The sequence below is a fragment of the Leucoraja erinacea genome, chromosome 29 (assembly GCF_028641065.1).
Source record: "Leucoraja erinacea ecotype New England chromosome 29, Leri_hhj_1, whole genome shotgun sequence".
Taxonomy (NCBI): Eukaryota; Metazoa; Chordata; class Chondrichthyes; order Rajiformes; family Rajidae; genus Leucoraja; species Leucoraja erinaceus.
Window position 1 is genome coordinate 203,924 of NC_073405.1, and position 27,674 is coordinate 231,597.

At 41.7% G+C, this 27,674-nt stretch overlaps 1 protein-coding gene across 6 annotated transcripts in view; it reads left to right on the forward strand.

Annotated features, from left to right (window-relative positions):
- Window positions 1–24,323, forward strand: part of hdgfl2 (HDGF like 2) — a 61,658-nt gene extending 37,335 nt beyond the window's left edge. For 4 of the 6 annotated variants that reach the window (XM_055658264.1, XM_055658263.1, XM_055658265.1 and 1 more), the window contains 8 exons: window positions 2,497–2,791; window positions 10,355–10,461; window positions 11,302–11,372; window positions 11,691–11,761; window positions 13,507–13,608; window positions 14,700–14,901; window positions 17,696–17,828; window positions 23,006–24,323. In XM_055658264.1, the coding sequence (XP_055514239.1) occupies window positions 2,497–2,791; window positions 10,355–10,461; window positions 11,302–11,372; window positions 11,691–11,761; window positions 13,507–13,608; window positions 14,700–14,901; window positions 17,696–17,828; window positions 23,006–23,102 (1,078 nt within the window). In that variant the 3' untranslated portion in view covers window positions 23,103–24,323. The remainder of the gene's footprint in view (window positions 1–2,496; window positions 2,792–10,354; window positions 10,462–11,301; window positions 11,373–11,690; window positions 11,762–13,506; window positions 13,609–14,699; window positions 14,902–17,695; window positions 17,829–23,005) is intronic. The other 2 variants (XM_055658267.1, XM_055658269.1) reach the window with 2 other exon arrangements.
- Window positions 24,324–27,674: the final 3,351 nt, after the last annotated feature.

Genomic DNA, 27,674 nt, shown 5'->3' on the forward strand with positions numbered 1-27,674 from the left:
TGTAGCCACCCTTCTCCTCCTTCAGTTGTCCCTCGTCTGCCTGCCGGGTTTCAGAAAGGGCAGCTTGTCAATCCGGCATCTTCTCATTCTCTTGCGATGATCGCGGTTCTCCTCTCTAGTCCGTTACTGGTTACACTATCCATCAATGTGTGCACATTCCATGCTCCAAACTTCATATTTATATTTATGTGTTTCTGACCGCATGTGATACCTCGCAGCAATCCAGTCGGTAAGTTTGGGGCAGGCTATTTTTTAGGGCACCTTTTCTAACCCTTTCCCCAAGTGGGGTGAGCAGAGTGGATCCTAAAGAGGACTGCTCAGTCATGGGTGCAGCTGCCGACGGGCTCTTCTGCCTCATTCCAAGAGTCCAGCGACTGAATCAAGCACCCACCGCCTGATGTGCCAGCTCATGACTAGGGGCTTCCAGATCTCACAATCCTGCCCCCGTCGCCACTTGCTGATCGCCATAGGACTTAATTCAGGGTGTTAAGGTGAATTCCCTACATGGAGGATGTCTGCACGTGACTTTGTTTAACGTGGGGGAGACTGGTGCACAGACAGCCACCACGAGGCGATGTAGACTGGTTAGACTGTTCTCTATTATCAGGAACATGTTGATTCTGTCTTGATAAGATATTGAAAGATTATATAAATGGTCAACATGATTTTATGGAAGAGGAAATGTGTTTAAAAATTCTGATATTTTTTGAGGATGGACAAGAAGGTACCAGTACGTTTGAATTTCCAAAAGACCCTTAATATCATGTAAAATGTTGTTAAATAAAAACAACTCGCAGACAGAAAACAGTAGAAATAAGCAGGTGGTACAAGAATTAGTACCCGTCATGCATTTATTTGCGGTCTATGTTGAATTAAAAAACACTACATGTTGTAATGTAGTTTCCCGACAATACAGAGTGTGAGGAAGATAGTCTTAGTCAGGTTACTTATGTATATGGGTAAGAAAGAACCAGATGGATTATAAGATGAATGAATGCAAAATTCTATCCTTTGGTGAGAGGATGGGGGAAAAAGGATATTTTTTAATGCTATGGATCTTGTGTTCTGGATCATAAAGATACAGTAATAAATTTGGGAAGTAAATACTATGTTGATCTTTATTGCAAGGGGATGGGAGTACAAAGGTTTTGCTATACTCTAGTGTGGCCATGCTAAAACTACAAACAGCTGCCAAGTAGTACGGATTTTCCATATTTTGTACGGAAATGCAATCCGAATACGGATGTACGGATTTGCTTTGTAAAATACGGATTTTTTTTAAATTGGCCCGACTTCCTGTTTCATCTTGCTACTTAAAATGCAAGGATATAAAAAGTCATACTGTACCTCTAACAATTATAGCAGATTAAATCTATTAGTATTTTAAATTTCAAAATCTTGATGATTACTTTTGTAACTTTGATCTGCCTGCCCCTCTCCAGGTTTGAACAGCGCTGTCAGTTTAATGCGTGGGAATTTAAATGAACAGCGCTATGGGTTCTAAAAATAGCTGGAGCGCTTTACACATAGAGCTATGGGCTTTACACATAGCGCTATGGCCACAGCACTATGGGTCACATACTGTTAGGGGAGGGAGAGAGGGAGAAGGAGGGAGAGAGGAAGAAGGAGTGAGGAAGTGGGAGGGAGGGAGGGAATAAGAAAGGGAGGGGGAAAAAAAGGAAGGAGAGAGGGAGGGTGGGAGGGAAAAGAGGGAGGGAGAGAGAGAGAGCGGGAGGAAGGAAGGGGGGGGAGAGAGAGAGAGGGAGGGAGGAAGGAAGGAAAGAGAGGAGGGAGGGAGACAGTGCGAGGGAGGGAGAAGGCGGCTTCCAAAATGGCTTCTACAGCACCATCATCATCATAGAAACATAGAAAATAGGTGCAGGAGTAGGCCATTCGGCCCTTTGAGCCTGCACCGCCATTCAATATGATCATGGCTGATCATCCAACTCGGTATCCTGTATCTACCTTCTCTCCATACCCCCTGATCCATTTTGCCACAAGGGCCACATCTAACTCCCTCTTAAATATAGCCAATATCATCTGGTGCTAAAAGCAGGAAGCAGCAGTATACAAAGAGATATCAATTAATGCACTGTCAAGTAAGGTGCGTAGAAGACATGTCAAATGGTAGCAAAGTTATGCATTCTTGTACTCTGACATGGATATGACCGCACATAAAAAAGAACACTTTCAGCAAAATGGCACCGCGTAAAAATACTGATTTCCTCAGCAAAATACTGATTTTCAGGTACTAGAATACTGAAATGCTCTGACAAAACTTGGCAGCGCTGTACAAAGGGCGTGTGGTTTGGTTTCCTTGCACAAGGAAGATTCTGTTTGTCTTGTAGGCAGAATGATTCATTATCATCTACCTGGATCTTCCCACAGTTTTTCCTACATCCAGATTGGAGAGTATCATTTGGCCCATTGCATCTGTGTTAGTTCTTTAGAAATCTCCTATAAATGTATGTGAGCACCCTTATTGTTTAATTTTAGCAGTGACAGCGATGCTGGAGATAAAATCAGCGACTGGAAAAAACGAGATGAAGAACGAAAGAGAGAGATAGAAGAAAGGAGAAAGAAACAACAGGAGGAAGAGCTAAGGAAATTAAGAGAGAAGGAAAGGGAGGAGGAGGAAGAAGACAAGAGGAAACGGAAAGAAGAAAAAGAAAGAGAAGATGATCAGGATAAATTAATTGATGAAGTAGATAAAGAACCAGCAAAGAAGGTCAAGAAAGTTCGAGCTAAGTCAAAATATTCTTCCGATTCGGACTCTGCAGTGGAAAAGGAGGTGATTAAAAAATATTTATTTACGTTTGGTTCGGAGATTTTAATTGTGTTTAGATCTTAATTCATTTTAGTCAGTTTCAGTGGTCATTAGTTGTTTATGATGAGTGCATGCCACTGTTACAACCTGGATTATTCTTGTGAGTGCTAGCAGATTATTTAATTCCAGGCAATCGTAATAAAACAAATTTGTGAGTAATACAAACAGTATTTATTAAAATTTAGTGACCTTGTATGTCTTTACTTTGATTATAAATTTTTCATGTTATTTCTAGACTTGAATATTATTACTGGTAACAATACAGAAACCAAACGGGTGATTTTAAAAAAAAAGGGCACAAGTACGCAGCAACTAAGGGCAACACGGTGGCACTGCGGTAGAGTTGCTGCCTAAAGGCCCCAGTAACCCGGCTTCATTCCTGACTACGGGTACAGTTTGTACAGAGTTTGTACATTCTCCCTGTGACGGAGTGGATTTTCTCTGGATACCTTTGTTTCCTCCCATACTCCAAAGATTAACAGGTTTGTAGGTGAATTGACTTTGATAAAATTGTAAATTGTTCCCAGTGTGCAGATAGTGCTAGTAGGATAGTATGGGGTGATCGCTGTTTGGCACGGACTTGGTGGGCCAAAGGGCATGTTTCTGAGCTGTAAAGTAAAACTAATATAATATTTTAAATTATTTTTTATTACCAGGATGTGATTTGCAAGGTCAGCTTTTATTGCCCTTCCATATTGCTCTTAATGTGATGATGGGGAGCTCCATTCTTGTGAAGGTACTCTGACAGCGATATAGACATGACAATACAGAACCAGAGATTGGATTTCCAGTTCACTTGTTGGGGATGCTAGAGGTTGTTGTGTTCCACCTGATACAACGTATTGTTTATTGTCCTTGTCCTTCATGGTGGTAGAGATTGTGTGTTTGGGAGCGAATGTAGGAGTAGCTTAGAGTAACTGCAACACCCTTTATAGATGGCATGCCCTGATGGCATGAACGTTGAATTCTCCCAGTTTTGCTAGCCCTTGCTGTCTCCTCCCCTTCCTTAACCCTCGAGCTGTCTCCTCCCATCCCCCCGCCCTCGGGCTCTTCCTCCTCCCTTTTTCCTTCCTTCTCCCCCCTCACCCTCCATCAGTCTGAAGAAGGTTTCGGCCCGAAACGTCGCCTATTTCCTTCGCTCCATAAATGCTGCTGCACCCGCTGAGTTTCTCCATCCTTTTTGTGTACCTTCGATCTTCCAGCATCTGCAGTTCCTTCTTGAACCCTTTATAGATGATACTCACTGCTGACTCTCTGAGCTGGTGGTGTAGGGAATGGTTGTTTGGGGTAGTTGATGGGCTGTGGATTGCACAGTACCACACTTCAGACTGGCTTTGTAGACGATGGAAAAATGGAAAGGCCTTGATTTAGTGGGAGGGGGGTAGTCTAGTGCAGGATTAGACATCTCCATACAATTGTATTTGCAATGTTATGTGGCTAGCCTTGTTCACTTTTAGTTGATAGTAACCAATAAAATGTTAATGTTGAGACTTGGCCATAACAATATCATTGAACATGAAACCATTCTCACATTGGAGGTGGTAAGATTCTCACATGACTGGGGTTTTATGTGCTACAAATATTATCAATCAATCAACCTTTATTGTCATCTTGCAAAGCAATAATTGTGCAGTGCAAAATGAGAAGACGTTTCCCAGGGAATACCGGAGCATCGCACATAAAACTTAAACATTTCACACATAATAAAACAATAAAAACAATCCAGTCTGATGAAACGGTACAAATAGTTAAAAAGCAGGTAAAAACAGCAACATTAAAATACAGTAAAAACAGCCATTAAAATGTCCAGGGCTGCTGATTTGAGTGGCCAGTGCCAGAGTTATTAAATTGTCAGTGTAAAGCAGCAGAATCAGGTTAGTGAATGTTTAGCAGCCTCACAGCCTGTGGCAGGAAGCTGTTTAGCAGTCTGGTAGTCCAGGCTTTGATGATACAGTATCTCTTGCCTGATGGCAGGAGATCCAGATGTGTGTGGAGGGGGTGCAGTTTGTCCTTGGCTATTCTCAGTGTTTTTTTCAGACAGTGGCTCTGGAACAGTTCTTGTACCGAGGGTTGGGAGACGCCAATGATCCTCTCTGCTCCCCTCACTACCCTCTGCAGAGCCTTCCTGTCTGAGCAGTTACAGTTGGAGTACCACATGTTCATGCAGTGCGTGAGTACAGACTCCACCGTGCCCCTGTAAAAAGTCCTGAGGATGTTGGTAGGGAGTGAGGCTTGTTTGCGTTTCCTCAGGTAGTGCAGTCGCTGATGGGCCCGTTTGCCAATCCCTGTGTTGTGCCTTGACCAGGTGAGACTGTCTGTAATTTGCACTCCGAGGAATTTTATGCTCTCCACTCTCTCCACCGTGGTGCCACTGATGTTGAGTGGTGTGTGTTTTGGCTGCGACCTCCTGAAGTCGACAATCATCTCCTTTGTTTTGTCAACGTTTAATGCTAAATTGTTGTTGCCGCACCAGTCCACTAGTTGTTTCACTTCCTCCCTGTACATTGATTCATCATCTCCGCTGATGAGTCCCACCACTGTTGTGTCATCTGCAAATTTTATAATCTTGTTGTTCCTGAATCTGGCAGCACAGTCATGTGTGAACAACAGCGGGCTGAGCACACAGCCTTGAGGGGAGCCGGTGCTCAGCGTGATCAAGCCAGAGGTGTTCTTGCCATCACGGACTGACTGCGGTCTCTGTCAGAAAGTCCAAGATCCAGTGACACAGGGTGGTGTTGAGGCCCAGCAGGGTTAGTTTCTCCACAAGTCTCTGTGGGATGATGGTGTTAAAGGCTGAGCTGAAGTCAATGTACAGGATTCTGGCGTAGGTGTTTTTGTTTTCCAGATGAGTGAGTACTGTGTGCAGCGTAGTAGAGATGGCATCTTCTGTAGAACGGTTGGGGCGATAGACAAACTGGAGGGGGTCTAACGATGAGGGGAGGCTGGCAGTAATGTGAGGTTTAACCAGGCGTTCAAAGCACTTCATTACTATGGGGGTCAGGGCGACAGGGTAATCATTTAGGCAGGCCACAACTGATTTCTTTGCTATTGGGATTATTGTGGAAGCTTTGAGGCATGTGGGGACAATGGCTTGACTAAGGGAGATGTTGAAGATGTCTGTTAGCACATCTGCTAACTCATCAGCACATTCCTTGAGCACACGTCCTGGGATGTTGTCGGGTCCAACTGCTTTCCACGGGTTGACCTTGGACAGGGTTCTCTGTGTGTCCATTGAGTTAATGATCAGGACTGGCTGGTCAGTTTGTGAGCAGGGGCTGGCTCTCCCCTTGGGTGTGGTGTTAGCTGCATCAAAACGTGCAACAAATTGTTCAGTTTATCTGGAAGAGAAGTGTCGGTGTCAGTTACCTGCTGCCTTGCCTTGTACCCCGTCAGGATTTGGAGACCCTTCCACATCCTCCTGGTGTCTACTGTGTCACAGAGGTGTCCCTGGATTTTATCTGCATAGGCACGTTTCGCTGCCTTGATTCCTTTTTCCAGTGCAGTCCTGGTAGATCGAAGAGCGGCTGTGTTACCAGCTCTGTAGGCTGCATCACAGACCCTCAGCAGCGAGCGCACCTCTGCTGTCATCCATGGCTTTTCATTTCCACGTGCAGTGAAGGTTTTAATGACAGTGACATCCTCGGTACACTTAGCAATGTAGCTGGTTACAGTCTGTGCGTACTCCTCGATGTTGATGAGGTCATCATAGGATGCTGCTGTCCTGAACACATCCCAGTCAGTGTGCAGGAAGCAATCCTGCAGTGCTAAGGCTGCTCCCTCTGGCCAGACGAAATATGTGGCAAGTAATACAAATATTACTTGCCACATTAGTCCATAGTTAAATGTTGTCAAAGGTCTTGCTGAATGCAGATCTGGATAGCTTCATTTGCTTAGGAATTGTGCAATTATCTGTTAACATCTGTGTGATGGGGAGAAAAAACCTTTTTGATGAAGCAACTAAAGATGGTGGAGTCCAGGAAACTGCCTTGAGAAAAGTTTCAAAGAGGTTCTAGTATTAGGGCGATTAACTTCCATCAACCATTACACTCTTCCTTTGTGCAAGGTATGACCAGACATTCAAGAGAGTTCCCTTTGATGTTCATTGACCTTCCGATTTACAGGGCACCTTGATGCCACTTGGTCAAATGCTGCCTTGATATCAGGGGCTGTCACTCTTGCTTCATATTTGCATTTGGCTATTTGGACCAAGGTCTAGGGAAGACTGATCATGTAAAAACCCTAAATGGCATCAGTGAGTTGATTTTGAATGAGTAAATGCAGCTGGAGGGCACTGTTGATGATAGTTTCAATAGATTTGTTGATTATTAAAAGTAGATTGATTTGGGTGGTAATGAGCTTGATTAGATTTGTCCTGCTTTATAAGCAAGTTTGCAATATAATTTCATACTTAGGCAATTTTCCACATTGTTCGTTGGATGCAAATGTTGTATTGGAACAGATTGGCTAGCAGGTATTACAACTGAGATGCTGTCTGGTATAGGAGCAAACAGGTCCTTCTGCAGTTGTACAGAGCCCTAGTGAGACCACACCTGGAGTATTGTGTGCAGTTTTGGTCCCCTAATTTGAGGAAGGACATTCCTGCTATTGAGGGAGTGCAGCGTAGGTTTACAAGGTTAATTCCTGGGATGGCGGGACTTTTATATGCTAAATTAATGGAGCAGCGGAGCTTGTCCACGCTGAAGTTTAGAAGGAGAGGGGATCTCATTGAAACATAAGATTGTTAAGGGCTTGGACACGCTAGAGGCAAGAAACATGTTCCTGATGTGGGGGGAGTACAGAACCAGGGGCCACAGTTTAAAAATAAGGAGTAAGCCATTTAAAACGGAGACGAGGAAACACTTTTTCTCGCAGAGAGTGGTGAGTCTGTGGAATTCTCTGCCTCAGATGGCGGTGGAGGCAGGTTCTCTGGATGCTTTCAAGAGAGAGCTAGATACGGCTCTTATAAATAGCGGAGTCAGGGTATATGGGGAGAAGGCAGGAACGGGGTACTGATTGGGGATGATCAGCCATGATCACATTGAATGGCGGTGCTGGCTCGAAGGGCCAAATAGCCTACTCCTGCACCTATTGTCTATTGTAGCATTTGTAACATTCAGTGCTCTGTGTTCTGACAGCTGATGAGACAATTACAAGATTTAGAAGATAATTTCAAAATTAAGAAATGAGAATCATAATCAATTCTAGCATATTTAAGAATTGTATGTGTTGACGACATTTAAATTATTCAAAATTAGGGTGTCATAGATCTAAGGTAGACAGAAATGCTGGAGAAACTCAGCGGGTGAAGCAGCATCTATGGAGCGAAGGAAATGGGCAACGTTTTGGGTCAAAACCCTTCTTCATGGTTTCGACCCGAAACGTTGCCTATTTCCTTTGCTCCATAGATGTTGCCTCACCCGCTGAGTTTCTCCAGCATTTTTGTCTACCTTCGACTTTCCAGCATCTGCAGTTCCTTCTTAAACATTTTGTCAAAGATCTAAGACGGTCATCAATAAATCCCGAAAGCACTGGAAAGGAACCATGCTGAAGGCAATTATAACACGGAACTTTGTACTGTATGAACGGTATACTCCATTGCATTTCTGGTTTATTTCTAATATCCAGTGTTTGCATTGTTTTAGTTTGAGTACATTTTAAATGTATGTGGCATTGTGTAGACTATTAATATGTAAATGTTGAGAAGGCACAAGGAATCTATCCCCACACACTTTGGTTGAGTCGGCATGATTTGGATAGGAGGTTTTACAATTCCTCTATCAGACTGTATGTGGAGTCTGACTTTGATGTGGCATCAGTTCAGATTCTGATTTTGGATTTGCAATGGAGACTATTCTATACCAATGCTAAAATCTGAATGCAAATATACACTGCAATATTTTACAAAAGTAACTTGTGCTGACTGCAGAATATGCCGAAGAAAGCAGATTGATGCTTTTATGGGTTGAATTTTTATTTGCATTCAACCATCTTGGTCAACGGAGCATTTCTTTATACAGGTTCCCAGCAGGTTATGAAGACCTCATTCCTGAGAACTGCTCTTAACCCAAACAGTTTGCAAGTCACAAAGCAATCACCCGCAATATTAAATAAAAACCAAGCACATGCCGTCAGGGTGGGCAAGGTAGGCACTGCCTACCCTGACTAAAATTATAAAATGGTAATTATTAAATATAAATAGTAAAGGCATGGGAGAATTATGCATACCTAAAGAGGCGATCTCGAAGAGAAAGTGTGTGCAGCTCACGTGCCGTCGGCGCTGCTACAAGGCTTCACAACAAAGGGAGCTGAAGCCAGCTGAAATTCTGCCTTTGCACCGTGGACTGCGTGCTGGGCATGTGCAGCGCACGTTTCTTGGCGGGTTTTTCAAACATGGATTGCCATTATCTTAAGAAACAAAGAGAGAAGAATGTAGTTTGTGTACAAATAATATGGCAAGTAAATTTATTTGGGCTATATGTTTTTAAATAGCGTATTTCCCGGCAATGAAGACGCTATTTTTTACCCAAAAATAAGGCACAAAAATGTACCTGCATCTTGGAGGCCGAAGGTTAGGTTTTTAGCCAAGAAAGATAGACTCGGCTATCCCACAGTACAGCAACATCAAGAACGACCTTGCTGTACTGAGGGATAGCCAAGTCTATCCCTCATTGCTGGCAGCTGATGGGAAGCGGCTGTAAAAGGACAGCGCCGCTGGGGGGGACAGTTCCTTTCACAGCGTGTGGGTAGTCTGGCCCAGGGTAAAGTTGCGGGGAGTGTTGAGAAGGAGGGGGTCGGGGATCATGCCAGCAACTCACTTGCCACGATGCTCCGGGCGCGGAACCACCGCATTGTGCCCGGGGAGGGAAGTAGCTCGGGTGACAGCGCGATCCTAACCCTAACCCTAATTGAGGTTATTAGGCTGTCGGAATTTAAGGATTTGCGGGAAGCGGCTGACAGGAGCGAGACCGGCGAGCGGCAGGTGAGATATGTTCAGACGGAGAGCACTGCCAGAGATGAGCGGGCCGGCAGAAGGCCCTGAGGTGGCAGCCAGTTCCCCTGTCCGGTCCCGGCAACCTTCTTTCAAAATTTAGCAACTCAAAATGGGGGTGCATCTTCATTGTTGGGAAATATGGTGCTTTATTAAGAGATATGACTTTTGAAGACTTTCTAAAAGTCGACTGACAGCTTACGGAGAGGAGAACAATCTGCGCAAGCGCAGTTTAAGATTTTTTAAAAGCCGACTGACTGCCTACCCTGAGTAATTACTGATGGCACGTGCCTGATAAAAACATACACCAAACATGGGCAACATGTAATTAGATCAGGGCATTCAAGTCAACCATTCGGATGTTGTTAACTGAGTTCTCACATCGCAGAAGATGCCTGCAGCCCCATACCAGTTGGCAGAACTATTCTGCCAGTCTCCCAAATGGTTGTACAAGCTTCGTAAGTTGGGGAGGTTCATTACTTTTTACATAAAGTGTTGTTTAAAAAGTGAATGGGAGCACATCACTTTATTATTTATAGGTGAAAAAAAAGCCAAAGAAACCACTTCCTGAACCCACAAACAAATCGAAAAAAGAGAGAGAACAAAAAGAAAGAAAACGTAAGCTGGAGGATCGACACAAAGATAGGTGAGTTGTGTTTCTTACTACACCAATTCAGCTTTCGGAACCCAATTCTTTATTCCGTGTTACCTTCAAAGAAAACCAACATTTGTTCAAGGTGCAATTATCCAGTAAAATACCACCTTGTTACTGGGTTACCCATATGAAGGTGGAATAAACAGACATTCAGGTTCGTGGACTCATGATGCCACATAGCTCTAGCAACCTTTCAACCTTCTGAAGAAGAGTCCCAACCCAAAACTTTGCCTATCTAGTCCCTCCACAGATGTTGCCAGACTCGCTGTTTTCAAGAGAGATTTAACTTTTAGAGGAAAGGGAATCAAGAGACATGGGGGGGGAAAGGCGGAACAAGGTACTGATTTTGGATGATCAGCCATGATCATATTGAATGGTGGTGCAGGCTCGAAGGGCCGAATGGCCTACTCCTGTACCCATTTTCTATGTTTTAATGTTTCTAATACAGTTTTTTTCTTGAGATTCTAGCATCTATAGTTCCTTGTGTCTCCTTTTGAAGTTCAGTTTGGTTTTGACTATGATACTGCCAATGGAAGGAGGGTTTGCTTGTGCATAAGAATAACTCTTATCTCGCAAAATTCTGGAGGGCTGTCAGTGCCATTGAACCAATGCCAGGAAGCAGCCTAGGGTAAATAAATGAATCCCAGGATTCTGAAGGATCAGAAGAGAATTGTGCCTGGGGACATAATTACAATTTAATATTTGCTCAATATCCGTAGTTATTTGGCCATTATCACAGTTTTGCTTGCTGTGTGCAGATTGGTTGCCTAAATTCTTACATTATTATAACTTGTACATTTCACATTTTTTTAATAATTCTTTTCTGTGCAGGACAGCCAAAGGAGAAAAGGAAAAGAAGAAAGAAGAAAAGCTACAAGTTAAAAAAATAGAGAAGAAAAAAGGTATATCCCATAGGGGTTTTAAATTGTGACTCGGGGTTATCAATTTAGACTTGGTGACATCAGAGCTTAATTTAACGGCAACATAGCCACTCCCAGGGAATTTTGTGAACAAGATTGTGCAGTTTCTAGGCTGACAGCAGCAAAATCTTAATTGATTTTAGTTTCTGTACACACATCAACAATAGATTAAGCAAGTGGTGAAAACTGAGCGGAACATTCAGCTGATTTGCCATCTCCATGCTGCTCCACCTTGCAGTTTATTAAGGCTTACTATAGCAGAGCCAACACATTTCTGATGACATTTTCTTTGTTTCACAGAAATGACAACGGAACAGAAACTTCAGAAAATACACACTGACATTAAACATGCTCTGAAGGTTGACAATCCTGTGAGTATCAGTAGCAACCTGTATTGGAAGGCCAGTGTTTCTGTTGGCTGATGTAGAATGTAAGAAAAATAAAGTAAACTCTTAAAAATGTTAGTCTCTTAAAAAGGGGCTTAAAGTTACCAATCTGCACTTCAAAATGAAAGTCAATTTGTGCAAAACAATTCTTTCTTCCATTATTTTTGTTGATGTTGGGCATATTTCCAATGCACGAGATACAAGGAACCGTGTTGCCCAAGGTTACTTGTAATATGTACTTATTTCATCAGATGAATTTTGGATAACCAGTATTAAAATATTAGTTTGATGACTACAGGTGACCCCTGCAATGCGTTCCTAAACAGAATCAATATTCGATTTTCTGTAATGTTAAACTGCATAATTTGCGTGTGTTAACAAATATATGAGTTGAAAGAAATTTGTACATTTGTTTTACATACACATTCGATGAGAATGAAATTTATTCCGTATCTCAAATCCATCAAGAGTGATTTGTGAATTTTTTTAGGTTTCCATTAACCGAATGGTGTAACATGAGATAGAAACAGAATGCTGGAGTAACTCAGCGGGACATCTGTGGAGAGAAGGAATGGATGACGTTTCGGGTCAAGATCCTTTAACATGAGGGATGCCTGTACAGTATAGCCTGACTGAGGGGAAATTATTGATGTCAATTGATTTCTCTGAGTTTATGCCCATTCATATGTAGTTAATTCTCATTAGCCACATTTCTACGAAGGAATTCCAACAAATAATGTTGAATTTGGATTGATGGAGGTCAAGTTCACAACATATAGTGTTTGTGAAAATTAATTAAAAATGTAATTGTCAATTGGGTGTGGCACAGCAGTAGGGTTGCTGCCTCACAGCGCCAGAGACCTGATCCTGACTACGGGTGCTGTCTGTACACAGTTTGTACGTTCTCCCTGTGACTGCATGGGCTTTCTCTGGGTGCTCCAGGTGCTCCAGGTTTCCTCCCACATCCCAAAGATGTGCAGGTTTGTAGGTTAATTGGCTTCTGTAAATTGTCCCTATTATGTAGGATAGAATTAGTGTGATGGTGATGGTAATTGGCATGGGCTCGGTGAGCTGAAGGACCTGTTTCCACGCTGTATCTCTAAGCTAAACTAAACGATTATATATAAAATATTACTTCATGGAGCATCTACTTAGAATAATATTTCTCATTTTCCACACCATATTAAAACAATCACATTCTTCAACATGTCATCATTAAATATGTATTATAGCAAGAGTAGAAGTAGTGAGGATTAGCAGATGGCAAGAGTCAAGTCATTTTGCTTCCAGAAAAAATATAACGACCTCATAAAACTTGACATTCTGATACAAATAAATGATCTCTAGTGTCAGTAAACTAATTATATCATGAAGAAACAAAATAAGCATGGAAGGAGCTTTGCTGCATACATGAAACATGATATAAAATGTCTAGTTCATGGAATGCCACCAGGTGGCATTAGTAATCTGTTTTTACATAGTCACGCCCTGCCTGAGAAGCAGCATGTGTTACTATTGGCCTGGGGTTGCTCTGTACAGTGTGACAGGAACCAAATGAGAAACAAGTACAAACTTTGAAGCTGGCAGTGTTGACCAGCTTGTGACAGCTAACACATGTACCAAAACTGAACAAAAAGGAATGTATGGGGTCTACTGTAATGGAACTCAAAGCAAAGCAAACTATACACATTCATCAGAGTTATTACATTTCAATTCTTGATATGTTGTAGGATGTAAAGAAATGTGTGGAGGCACTTGAAGAACTACGAACATTGCAAGTCACAACACAACTCTTGCAGAAACATAGTGATCTGGTTGCAACACTAAAAAAAGTATGTTTATTGTGCTACTTTAATTGTTCTTTATAACATTGTGATTTTAATTGGATAGAACCAATAGAGTGTGTGTGTGTGTGTGTGTGTATGTCTAAAATTCCCAACTGTTTGTACCTATATTTGTTTCCGAAACTGCGCAAAACCGGAACACCATAACGCAACAATTTCAGGCCTTCCTTATTTGCCATTTGCTGATGTTACTTTGAATCCCTTCATCTAAATCAGAGTTGGAAATGACCAACACAAATAACATTTATTCAAATTAATCATGCGGCAAGTTTCTATTGGCTCTGATAGTAATATTTTAAATATTTACATAGAAACATAGAAAATAGGTGCAGGAGTAGGCCATTCGGCCCTTCGAGCCTGCACCGCCGTTCAATATCATCATGGCTGATCATCCAACTCAGTATCCTGTACCTGCCTTCTCTCCATACCCCCTGATCCCTTTAGCCACAAGGGCCACATCTAAGTCCCTCTTAAATATAGCCAATGAACTGGCCTCAACTACCTTCTGTGGCAGAAAATTCCACAGATTCACCACTCTCTGTGTGAAAAATGTTTTTCTCATCTCGGTCCTAAAAGACTTCCCCCTTATCCTTAAACTGTGACCTGTTGTTCTGGACTTCCCCAACATCGGAAACAATCTTCCTGCATCAGATTCAGATTCAATTTAATTGTCATTGTCAGGGTACAGTACAGAGACAACGAAATGCATCTAGCCTATCCAACCCCTTAAGAATTTTGTAAGTTTCTATAAGATCACCCCTCAATCTTCTAAATTCTAGCGAGTATAACCTGTAATTTATTGTTGTTACTGAACTAAGGCTATAAAACAATGCATGTGTTATCTTTGCAAACAATACTTTCCCTGTGATATCCCTTCCTGAAATTACCTTGACTATTGGATAAGTAGCATACAAAAAATAGGTTAACTCCCCCAAAGAGTTGAGATATCTAGAAACTGCATTATTTCTCTTCAGTATTTCTGCACTTGCAAAGACAATTCTGAGACCATCTTGATTACTTTGTTTTGTCAGACCCACTCTGACTCATCTTGTCTACATATTATTGGCAATGTTTTCCAGATACGCCGCTACAAAGCTAGTCAGGAAGTAATGACAAAGGCAGGTGAGATCTACAAACATTTAAAGTCCATGTTTATGGGAGGAGATGATTCTGCCAACAATACATTGAAGAAGAATCCCTCTGACCCAGAGCAGGAGAAAGATAAAGCCAAAGAAGAGGAGAAGGAAGCTGAAGATAAAACAGTAAAGAAGCTAGACTCGGGTGAGTACTGTGCGGATAGGATGCTGTGACACATGCTGTACTTGCCTGCTGCAATATCTGTTTCTCTTTGTAATCTGGGAGTTTGCCTATTTCTGATATATCTATAAAATATCTTTAAAACCATTGCTGAGTTTATAATTATGTTCCTTCTGGCACAAAAATGGGTGATATTGTAGATAGTGAGCATCAGTCTGAAGAAGGGTCTCAACCCGAAACGTCACCTATTCCTTCACTCCATAGATGCTGCCTCACCCGCTGAGTTTCTCCAGCATTTTTGTCTACCTTGTAGGTAGTGAAGATGTTTGTCAAAAATTGCAGCGGGATTTTCATCGGTTGGGCAGGTGGAGCTGAAGAATAGTTGATGCATTTAATACTAAAATATGTGAGGCATTGCATTTTAGGAAGGCTAGCTAGGGCAGGACATACACAGTGAATGGTAGGGCTCTGGGGAGGTAGTTGAGGCAAGTACTATCGCAACGTTTTAGAAACATTTAGACAAGTGCATGAATCGGACAGGTTTATAGGGATATTGGCCAGGCGCAGGCAGGTGGAACTAGTGTAGATGGGGCATGTTGATCAGTGTGGGCAAGTTGGGCAGAAGGGCCTGTTTCCACGCTGTATGACGGTGATGATGGACTTAATGTTAGTATGAATTTTAGTTCATTGTTTATGCTCTTGGAAAGTTCACCTTTCCCATATTGTTTAGTGTAAAATTACACTCCTAAGGTCACATATAAAAATCACCAAGTGATGCAGCTGCACCTGTTGAGTTTCTCCAGGACTTTTGTCTACCCTATATATACCTTCGACCCAGCACTGGCATTCATTGTGACCATGACTGATAATCCCCAATCAGTACCCCGTTCCTGCCTTCTCCCCATATCCTTGACTCCGCTATCATTAAGAGCCCTATCTAGCTCTTGAAAGTATCCAGAAAACCGGCCTCCACCACCCAGGTAGAGAATTCCACAGACTCACAACTTGTGGAAAAAGTGTTTCCTCGTCTCCGTTCCAAATGGCCTACCTCTTATTCTTGGCCCCTGGTTATGGACTTCCCCAACATCGGGGACATGTTTCCTGCCTCTAGCATGCCCAACCCCATAATAATCTTATGTTTCATTAAGAAACCCTCTCATCCTTCTAAACTCCAGAGTATACAAGCCCAGCCGCTCCATTCTCTCAGCATATTCCCGCCATCCCGGGAATTGTAAACCTCCCTCAATAGCAAGAATGTTCTTCCGCAAATAAGGGGACCAAAACTGCACACAATACTCCAAGTGTGGTCTCACTAGGGCCCTGTACAACTGCAGAAGGACCTCTTTGCTCCTATACTCAACTCCTCTTGTTATGAAGGCCAACATGCCATTCGCTTTCTTCACTGCCCGCTGTACCTGCATGCTTACTTTCATAGACTGATGAACAAGGATCCCCAGATCCCATTGCACTTCCCTTTTTCCCAGGAACACAACAATGCTGGAGAAACTCAGCGGGTGCAGCAGCATCTAGGAGCGAGGAAATAGGCAGCGTTTCGGGCCGAAACCCTTTTTCCCAACGATACCATTTAGATAGTAATCTGCCTTCCTGTTTTTGCTACCAAAGTGGATAACCTCACATTTATCCACATTAAACTGCATCTGCCATGCATCTGTCCACTCACCCAACCTGTCCGTCACGCTGCATTCTCATAACATCCTCCTCACAGTTCACACTGCCACCCAGCTTTGCGTCATCTGCAAATTTGCTAATGTTACTTTGAATCCCTACATCTAAATCATTGATGTATATTGATGTATAGCTGCGGTCCCAGCACCGAGCCTTGTGGTGCCCCACTCGTCATTGCCTGCCATTCTGAAAGGGACCCGTTAATCCCTACTTTTTGTTTCCTGTCTGCCAAGCAATTTTTGATCCATGTCAGCACTCTACCCCCAATACCATGTGCCCTAATTTTGTCCACTAATCTCCTAGGTGGGACCTTATCAAATGCTTTCTGAAAGTCCAGGTACACTACATCCACTGGCTCTCCCTTGTCCATTTTCCTAGTTTCATCCTCAAATTCCAAAAGATTAGTCAAGCATGATTTCCCCTTTGTAAATCAATGCTGACTCAGACCGATCCTGTTACTGCTATCCAAATGTGCCGCTATTTCATCTTTTATAATTGACTCCAGCATCTTCCCCACCACCTATCAGGCTAACTGGTCTATAATTCCCTGTTTTCTCTCTCCTGTCTCTCTTAAAAAGTGGGATAACATTAACTACCCTCCAAACCACGGGAACTGATCCTGAATCTACAGAACATTAGGAAATTATCACCAATGCATCCACGATTTCTTGAACCACTTCCTTAAGTACCCTGGGATGCAGACCATCAGGCCCTGGGGATTTATCAGCTATCAGTCCCATCAGTATCCCCAACACCATTTCCTGCCTAATGTGGATTTCCTTCAGTTCCTCCATCACCCCAGATCCTCTGGCCACTAATATATCAATAAGATTGTTTGTGTCCTCCTTCGTGAAGACGGATCCAAAGTACCTGTTCAACCTATCTGCCATTTCTTTGTTCCCCATAATAAATTCACCTTTTTCAGTCTTCAAGGGTCAGAGAAAGGATGGAGAAAGCTTTCATTTTCTGAGCAACTGTTCTGGATATTCAATAACTGAATATGCAGAAGCCCAATTAAAAATGAAAGGACAATATTTTTGTTATTATTGATCTAGTTTATTCATGAGCTAGATTGCTTTCTTTTTTAAATTAAGTTTGCATTTGATCAGTTTCTCCGCAAAACTATCAACAGATTTATCTAATGCAGTGAATGGAGAGAGAGTGTCTCTGAAGAATGAAATCCTCCCAGAGAATGAAGAACAAGATCGACCACAGACAGAGGAAGAGAAGGACACTGAAGAAGCGTTGACGGGCAATCAAAACAGGTACTGGTGACGGAAATCCTGGGAGGGGGTGACGGAGGGGGGGCACATCCCCTCCATGTTATGAGAGGTGGGGGACAATCTCCCCCCATGTTTTGTAATCTGGATTTTGAAATTCAGTGAAAAAAAACTTTAAAATCTCAGTTTTCCGCGAGATTTCGGAATTCGTAAAGCGCTTGTTAAATGTCTCTATTAACACCGTATTAACAGGATGTGTCACCAAATGTGTTTTGACCTTCCAAAGCTGTCTGATGTGGGTACAATTACCATTTGTACTAATTGGATGTATTGGTGGATGGGAAAGATTTAAACGGGTATCGGATTTAAACGGGTCATTAAGTCAGTGCGTTCCATTAATTCGGTATTGCATGTAAACCTTGTTCAGCTGCTGGATCATATTATGTTGTATGTTTGTACAGTCAAATGTGCCTTGTTCTGGACTTGAGTTTAAAGTTTGGGTTGACAATTTTGAAGCTGCCCTATCCAGTAGAGTTAGTGGCGTAAAAATACCTTTTTCTTTATTAGAAAAAGTTCCCTTCTTTATGGCATTCAATCACCCATCACACATTGATCTGAAACATTGTCCAAAATTGTTCCATCTATCAGCAAAGCTGTATTTATAAAAGTGGTTTTTGTTTAGCTATTCTTTTGGAAGATGTTGGCTTTGAAATAAATATTAAGTATGGCTTCTAGAGGGGTATGACCAGTGGAGTTCCGCAGGGATCTGCGCTGGGGCGGTTGCTGTTTGTGATATATATAAATGACCCAGGTGTAACCTACAAGTTTGGCGGGACTGTCATATGCTGAGAGAATGGAGCAGCTGGGATTGTACACTCTTGAGTTTAGAAGGATGAAAGGAGATCTCATTGAAGCATAAGATTGTTAAGGGTTTGGACACGCAAGAGGCAGGAAACATGTTCCCGATGTTGGGGGAGTCCAGAACCAGGGGCCATAGTTTAAGAATAAGGAGTAAGCCATTTAGAAGGGAGACGAGGAAACACTTTTTCTCGCAGAGAGTGGTGAGTCTGTGGAATTCTCTGCCTCAGATGGCGGTGGAGGCAGGTTCTCTGGATGCTTTCAAGAGAGAGCTAGATAGGGCTCTTAAAAATAGCTGAGTCGGGGGATATGGGAAGAAGGCAGGAACGGGGTACTGATTGGGGATGATCAGCCATGATCACATTGAATGGCGGTGCTGGCTCAAAGGGCCGAATGACCTACTCCTGCACCTACGATAGAAGTAAATAAAGTTATGAGAGGCTTAGATGGGGTAGACTAGTGTCACTCGTACTGTGGCTCTGTGAAAAGGGGGGGGGGGCGGTGATCACTCCGTTTCCGTGTCGGAAGGAGGGGGGGGGAAGAGGATGGTTTGAGTTTCTCTTTCCGCTGACTCAGTCTGAAGACGGGTCTCAACCCCTTAATGTCACCGATTCCTTTTGTCCAGAAATGCCGCCCGACCCGCTGCATTTTGTGTCTATTCTTTAATCTCTCAGCCTGATATAGCAGAATCTCCCTGAATTGGCTTGACGCCATGACGGAAGCCAGTTACGGAAATGAAGCTGAAGATTACCCATGACCCTACTATGGCTTTTTAGCGGAGTGGACCATCTTGCTCACTGTAAGATCTTTGGATACATAAAGTGCAGGGAATGGAGGGATATATGTCACATGCAGGCAGATGAGGCATTATGGCACAAACATTGTTAACTGAAGCTCGTTCCTGTTTTGGACTATTCAATGTTCCATTTTCCTTCCACATCTATATCAAGAAACAAATGAGGAGCTATAAAACTAGGTGCTATAGGTCCATTTTGCCTGTTCACCCGTCTCAGAGGCTGTACATGTAAAGCCAACATAGTTAGGGATGTGGGCTTGATGCAGAAGATGTATTTATACATGTCAAGAATAGGCTTCCTTCGCAAGCAGAAGATCTTTTGAAATTGTGGGCCAAAACAAAGTGTATTCAGCCTGCTGCCCACATCCCGTGCTGACGTCGTCTGGCTGCAGTGGGTCTGGTGGCCATCTTGTCCACAGGTGTAAACCATCTCGATAGACAGTGAAAGATCAGCTGGGGTGGGTTCCACCTCCCAATTCCCAGACAGCCTTTAACACGAGGCAGAGCTTTGGGTTATATCAAAAATACTAATATATATAGTTTTAAATATATTTGATAGCTAAAGACACTTATAAACACAAGTTTTCGTTTTTTTAAATATATAAAATTAATTAAAAACAAATTATGACTCTAAAAAATAATTAAACATATTAGAATAAAGTAACTTGCATCTTTAACAGCTGTAATTGGCACGATGCTGGAGTCCGTAAATTAAGTGGTGAGGAAAATCAGGAGATAATTTATATCATCTAAATGGAGAGAGACAGCACATGAATGAAGTACAAGAGGGCTCCAGATGTTCTTGTGCCTCAGTCACAAAAGTGTCGCAGGTGGATAGTTAAGAAGCAAACCATGTTTTGATCTTCATTCCAAAGCGGTTGTACTTTTAAGATGGAGGGGTTTTAGTTGCAAATGTGCATGGTGTTGCTGAGGCCTCATCTCGGACCATACGGTCTACGGTTTTAGACCCCTAAGAAAAATGATAAAACATTGGTGGCAATTCTGTGGAATCTTAGAAACAGAATAATTGAAAAATAGGTGCAGGAGTAGGCCATTCGCCCCTTCTAGGCAGCACTGTCATTCAATATAATCACGACTGATCATCTATAATCAGTACCCCGTTCCTGTTTTTCCCTTTTTCGCTTGATTCCGTTAGCCCTAAGAGCTATATCTAACTCTCACTTAAACACATCCAATGAATTGGCCTCCACTGCTTTCTGTGGCAGAGAATTCCACAGATTCACAGCTCTCTGAGTGAAAATGTTTTTCCTCATCTTAGTCCTAAATGGCCGACCCCTTAATCTTAAACTGTGAACCCTGGACTCCTGCACCACTGGGAACATTTTTCCTGCATCTACCCTGTCCAATCCTCTAAGAATGTTATATGTTTCTATAAGATCCCCTCTCATCCTTCTAAATTCCAGCCTGCACCGCCATTCAATATCATCATGGCTGATCATCCAACTTAGTATCCTGTACCTGCCCTCTCTCCATACCCCCGATCCCTTTAGCCACAAGGGCCACATCTAACTCCCTCTTAAATATAGCCAATGAACTATCCTCAACTACCTTCTGTGGCAGAGAATTCCAGAGATTCACCACTCTCTGTGTGAAAAATGTTTTTTCTCATCTCGGTCCTAAAAGATTTCCCCCTTATCCTTAAACTGTGACCCCTTTTTCCGCACTTCCCCAACATCGGGAACAATCTTCCTGAATCTAGCCTGTCCAACCCCTTAAGAATTTTGTAAGTTTCTATAAGATCCCCCCTCAATCTTTTAAATTCTAGCGAGTACAAGCCGAGTCTATCCAGTCTTTCTTCATATGAAAGTCCTGACATCCCAGGAATCAGTCTGGTGAACCTTCTCTACACTCCCTCTATGGCAATAATGTCCTTCCTGAGATTTGGAGACCAAAACTGTACACAATACTCCAGGTGTGGTCTCACCAAGACCCTGTACAACTGCAGCAGAACCTCCCTGCTCCTATACTCAAATCTTTTTGCTATGAATGCTAACATACCATTCGCTTTCTTCACTGCCTGCTGTACCGGCATGCCTACTTTCAATGACTGGTGTACCATGACATCCATGTCTCGTTGCATCTCCCCTTTTCCTAGTCGGCCACCATTCAGATAATATACTTTCCTGTTTTTGCCACCAAAGTGGATAACCTCACATTTATCCACATTATACTGCATCTGCCATGCATTTGCCCAATCACCCAGCCTATCCAAGTCACCATGCAGCCTCCTAGCATCCTCCTCACAACTAACACTGCCCCCCAGCGTCGTGTCATCCGCAAACTTGGAGATGTTGCATTCAATTCCCTCATCCAGATCATTAATATATATTGTAAATAGCTGGGGTCACAGCACTGAGCCTTGCGGTACCCCACTAGTCACTGCCTGCCATTCTGAAAAGGGCCCGTTTACTCCTACTCTTTACAACCTATCCAAGTTAACCTGCAGCCTCATAGCATCCTCCTCGCAGCTCACACTGCCACCCTGCTTTGTGTCATCTGCAAACTTGGAGACATTACATTTAATTCCCTCATTTAAATCATTAATATATATTGTAAATAACGGGTCCCAGCACTGAGCCTTGTCACACCCAAATGTCACTGCCTGCCATTCTGAACAGGACCCGTTAATACGACACATTATATTTTGCTTCAAGAACTTACCACACCACAGTATGAAAACTGTATTCTTTATTTTTAAGTTACTTTAAGTATTTCTACTTACTCTCCTCCCCTTCCTCCTTGTCCCCTTCCTCCCATCATAGTCGTTTTAAAAGTTCCACAGTTGTTCACATTGTTTTCCTCTTGAGATCACACCGTCCCTAGCCAACAATGGGCTTAACAGATACCTCCCTGCATGAAGCATTTGTGGCCGGTCTTGAATTGTCCTGGTCATCTCACCTCAGCTCTTCACCCTCCACCCTCTAGTTTCTGGCTGAACAAGGGTCCTGACCCGAAACGTTACCTATCCTTTATCTCCAGAGATGCTGCCTGGCCAGCTGAGTTATTCCAGCACTTTGTGTCTATCTTTGGTATAAACCAGCATCTGCAGTTCTTTGTTTCTACAATTAGAACCAGACTTTTCGGGTACAATGTAAAAACAAAATGCTGAAAATACCCAGCAGGTCAAGCAGCATCTATGAAACAAATGTAACATTCTCGGTTAATAACTCTGTATCAGGTGTGAAGTAAAGAGGTAGTTCTCCTCAAAATTGTGATTAGAAATTTTGAACTCTCATTCACAGTAATCATTGAGAATTGATGCTTGCAGAAGTGTTAATTTTAAACATGAAAGTAAATTATTTTTGTTGAGAGAAGTTTTTATTCTCACTGGATGGCAGAACAGTCCCCAAGGTTCCTGAACACTTATGGTTAGTTTAAATCCACAACAGCAGCAATTTGCAGACTGGATACGGTTTTAATGTATATGTTTTCTCCTCTGATCACTGCTAGATTTGTATTAAGAGTTGTAGATTTTGTTGTTTTTTTCCCCCCCACTAAGTTTGAACACATTGATTGTGTGGAATGATGGTGTTGTTTTTTTTTTTAGTACTCCAGATCTACTGAAAGTGCTTCATTCAGATGGCCAGCACACGACTGGCACAGAGCCTGTCTCTATGGAGATGCCGCCAGCTATCAAGAGTTGAAGCTTTGAATCCAAATCAACTGTGGGACATGTTTCAAGATCTGGGTTATTTTCAAATAAGAACATTTGTCACTTGAATTATCCTAGAACCTAGTAAAGACTGTTTGGTTTTGTTGTCTGCCCACACAAAGAAGCTAAAAGAGGTTACTTGTTACACAGAGCTGTTTTTCTTCATTTTGTTGAAAAGAGAAAACAAAATATTGTTTGGTACAATAGAGATCTCTTTTTCATAACCTTGAGTGGAGGAAGTGGATGTGATGCAAATGCAAAGATGGCTGCTTTTGATGGGAGGAGTGGTACTGCCAGGAAATTCCATGGATGTTCTGATCAGCAGACATCCTGGATAAATATGTAAACAGGGTTCCAGCTGAAGATATGGCAGCCAATAAGGCAAACCCCAAGGCAATCATGATGCATGCTTTACCTAATTCTAGAACATATTTGTTGCTGACTTCACTTGAAATTATTTGTTTAAACGTTTTGTCGATTGAAGTATGTTCTTCATGATGACTTGGCACACAATTAGTCAAAGTCTGTTTTTTTTTTAAACTCTTACATCTACAATTTTCCCCAAGATGATCCATTTCTCAGTCCATACCTAACTTTTTTTTAAACAAAAACAATTATGTAACCATTTCAGTTTTATGTAATTTGTAAAATACAACTTTGTAACCAGTTATTAAAGTTTGACCTTGTGGGAGTTTGTACGTGAATTTAACACTGATATAGTGAACTTTATTTTAAACTGCTCTGTATGGAGAATAGGGTGGAAGAGAGCACCAATGCAGGGGAGACCCACATATGGGCATTGATCCTCTGAATTTGTTTTTCGCCTTTTACAAACCCCAAACATGCCATTCTATTTGCTCTCTTCCTTCATTCTTACAGTAATAAAATGAAGTTTTGACAACTCCTATACTTTCAGAAGACCTCACAACTGTGGAACAAATTATTCATTTGTCTTCCTTTTTTCTCTAGCCTGGAAGGCCAGTAGGTTAAGTTCTGGATTCATCTAACCTATTCTGTTTCTTGATTAACCTCATCTTCACTTTTTATTGTCACAACTGTGGTGATGTACATTGTAAAACATCGCCTGCCTTTGTTTATTGATTTAAAGAAAACAAAACAAATCCTGTTGTAAAAGACCACCAAGGACAAATGGCCTTTAGCAGGCTAATTCAGAACATTTTAAAATGCAAACTTTTATATATAAAAAAAATAATGTGTGGTGTTTTCTTTGAGTTTGTTTCTAATCAAAGTTTAATGAGTGTGACAAAAATCTAACTACCATTAAAATTGTTTCTCATAGGCTGTAGACTACTGAACAATTCTGTTCATGACTTTAGCTGACAAAAGCAGTGTTTAAATGTGTATTAAGGAAGGAAATCCAACTTCAAATATGGTGGAATTATTAAATAATCACCATCTCTGCCTAAAAGATTAGAACACTGAACCTAGATCTAACAATTCCACTTACTAATGTAAGAGTGCTATTGTGGAATGTAGATAAAAATGCTGCAGAAACTCAGCGGGTGAGTGAGGGAGGCAGCATCTATGGAGCGAAGGAATAGGCTATTGTGTAGGTAGTTCTGGCAGTTTATTTCATAAAACACTCATAGTACTGTGCTACTATTTTGTGGACAATTTCCCTTGTGGCAAAAGTAAAAAAAAAAATAATAGCTGGACAAAAGTGATGTGCAAAGTCGTGCTACGTCTGAAGATTTGTAAAAAAAAAACAACAGCTGAAATATTTATTTTCAATAAATAACAATATAAGAATATCCATTATAATTGTAATTTGCAGCTGTTGCTATTCTTGCAAGCTGCACCTTCTCTAAGTTCCAAGTGCACCAGTCTGTTCTCCCCCCAATTGCATCCCATGACATACACCCATCCACACCATTCGGGCTCCATTGTTCTTCATTTGGCATGTTCAAACGTTACACTCCTATTCTCATTCAGAATTCCCTTATTTAAGTGTGATATTGTTTTCCACAGACACATTGATCTGATTACTAAATAGTAGCTTGGGTCCAAACATTTTCCTTTTTTAGAAATGTTGCTACAATGATTACAAAATACTGGACAATTTTAGTAGCCACCTTGTCTACACAATGACTAACATGTAAAATTGCGCTGCAGCTGGTAAACACCTTGGGGTATTTATCTGGATTAGGAATTCCTCATTGATTTTCAGATATCTGTGTTTGATCTAAACATTCAAGGTAGTTAATTCTGAATCTGAAGTGATCATTTCCAAATGTCTAATCGCCTCCAATGTTTTGGGTTTGCAGAAAACTGCTGTTTTTTTGTGCTTGTAATAATTACTTGTTCTCTCTTCTGGAAAATGAGCTACTTGGAAAGTAGTTGAAAATGGACACGGATACACAGAAGTCATTTAATGAGTTGTCATGTGTAAGTAATTTTCTGTTATCTTTACGTTTTTACTTCAGGGTGGTAATCATGAGATTTTAAACTATTATACCTGTCAAACCATGACAGCACACTAAATATGTTTGTGTTTGTTTGTTATCCAGACGTGTGCATTCCCCAAGGACATAGAGCCCAGGAACAGACCCTTGAGCACAACTTGTCCCTGTCAACCTAGATCCCCATCTACTGTAGTCTTGGTTCACCCATATGCCTGTAAATATTTACAATGTAAATAAATACAAGATTTGACAGGTGATTGTCAATAAAATCCTGAAAGTTTTAACTTTTCCAATCACTGTAGATTGCACATCCTGTCTTGTTAATGTTGTGATCATATTCAAGAAACGGGGTTACTCATGAGTGAGCCCAACATGTGGCTCACTACCCGGCCTATTTGCTGGATGGTGCTAGCTGGGCTGGAGTACCCTTGTGCAAGAGTGGGATCAATGTGTATAACAAGGCTCACTGCAAAACAGTCTTGAGTTACGAGACTATATTGTGAAGGTTTAGAGGAATTATTTGTCGAAGGAAGTTAAGAATTCAAGCTCAAACTCATCAGTAATTGATCACCTTGAAAACCACTAAAGGCAAACAAACCAAAAAGGAAGTGTTTAGCTGTTCTGCTTGTATATAAATAATAAAATAGTTGCTTGCAACATTCTTGTTAACTTTCCAAAGAGAAACAACTGGTATTTTTGGAAGTGGTTCAGGCTCGAAGGGCCGAATGGCCTACTCCTGCACCTAATTTCTATGTTCCAAATCATTGATTCCTATCAGTGGTTGAGATTTAATCAAACCTGAAATGCATATGAGAGTAGATGGTTTTCTCCCCATCCTCCAGACCGTCTAATCCATCTGAAATAGTCAGGTTTCACACTTGCATACCCCACATTTTATTTCCTCACAAGCTATAGGATCTAACTCAGATGATTAAATCTTTGCACTTCATCTGGTGTGCATCAATCTCAGTTCATACTCTTTTCAAACAGACATAAAAGGGATGATTAGTACGAAATCCAATTTGATCTAATTATTTCAATTTGAGCAGATAATGTCCAATTTGAGTTTACTGATGGAAGATTAGTAAATTGTGGTGCTAATAGCTGCAATATATCACAAGATTTGTTTGTAAAACTCCAATATATCAACATGAAGTCATAATAGCTTGGTTGACAGAGCAAAAGACTACTAGACTGCACAATATCTTTTGGACCTTCATTTAAAAGATGAACATAAAATCATATTGCTATCAAGAGTAAGAGCTTAATAGCAACATGGCAGATGTACTTATGTAGAAAATAGGTGCGGGAGTAGGCAATTCGGCCCTTTGAGCCAGCACTGCCATTCAATATGATCATCCAAAATCGGTACCCTGTTCCTGCCTTCTCCCCATATCCCTTGATTCCGTTAGCCCTAAGAGCTTTATCTAACTCTTGAAAACATCCAGTGAATTGGCCTCCACTGCCTTCTGTGGCAGAGAATTCCACAGATTCACAACTGTGGGTGAAAATGTTTTTCCTCATCTCAGTCCTAAATGGCCTACCCCTTATCTTTAAACTGTGACCCCTTGTTCTGGACTGCCTCAACATCGGAAAAATAATTCCTGTATCTAGCCTGTCTAATCCTTTAATAATTTTATATGTTTCTAAATGAATGTGATTGAGCAATAAGGGGTGAAGAAAAGATTCATAGTAATCTTGCCTGGACTAGAGGGCTAGAGATATAGCAATCGATTCCATAGGTTGTTTTCCCTGAAGCCAAGGAGGCTGCTGGGTGATATTATAAGTTTATAAAATTATGAGAGGCATAGCTAGGGGTCATAGTCGGTCGTTATTTCCCCCCCCCCCCCCCCCCCCCCCCCCACTAGAGCACAGCAGTCTAAACTAGAGGCATTGGTTTAAGGTGAGGGGAATTCAGATAATGTTTGGGGGGGGGGGGGGGGGGGCAGGGGTTGTATAAAGAACAAGTTGCTAGAGGTGGCGGTATAGGCATGTATAACTACAATGTTTAAAAGGACATTTGTAATGGAATATGAAATGTTGAGAGGGATAGGGGCAAACATGCAAATAAGATTAGTGGAGATAGGCATCTTGGTTGGCATAGACAAGTTGTAGCTGGAAGACATTAGGTACTGAGCCAA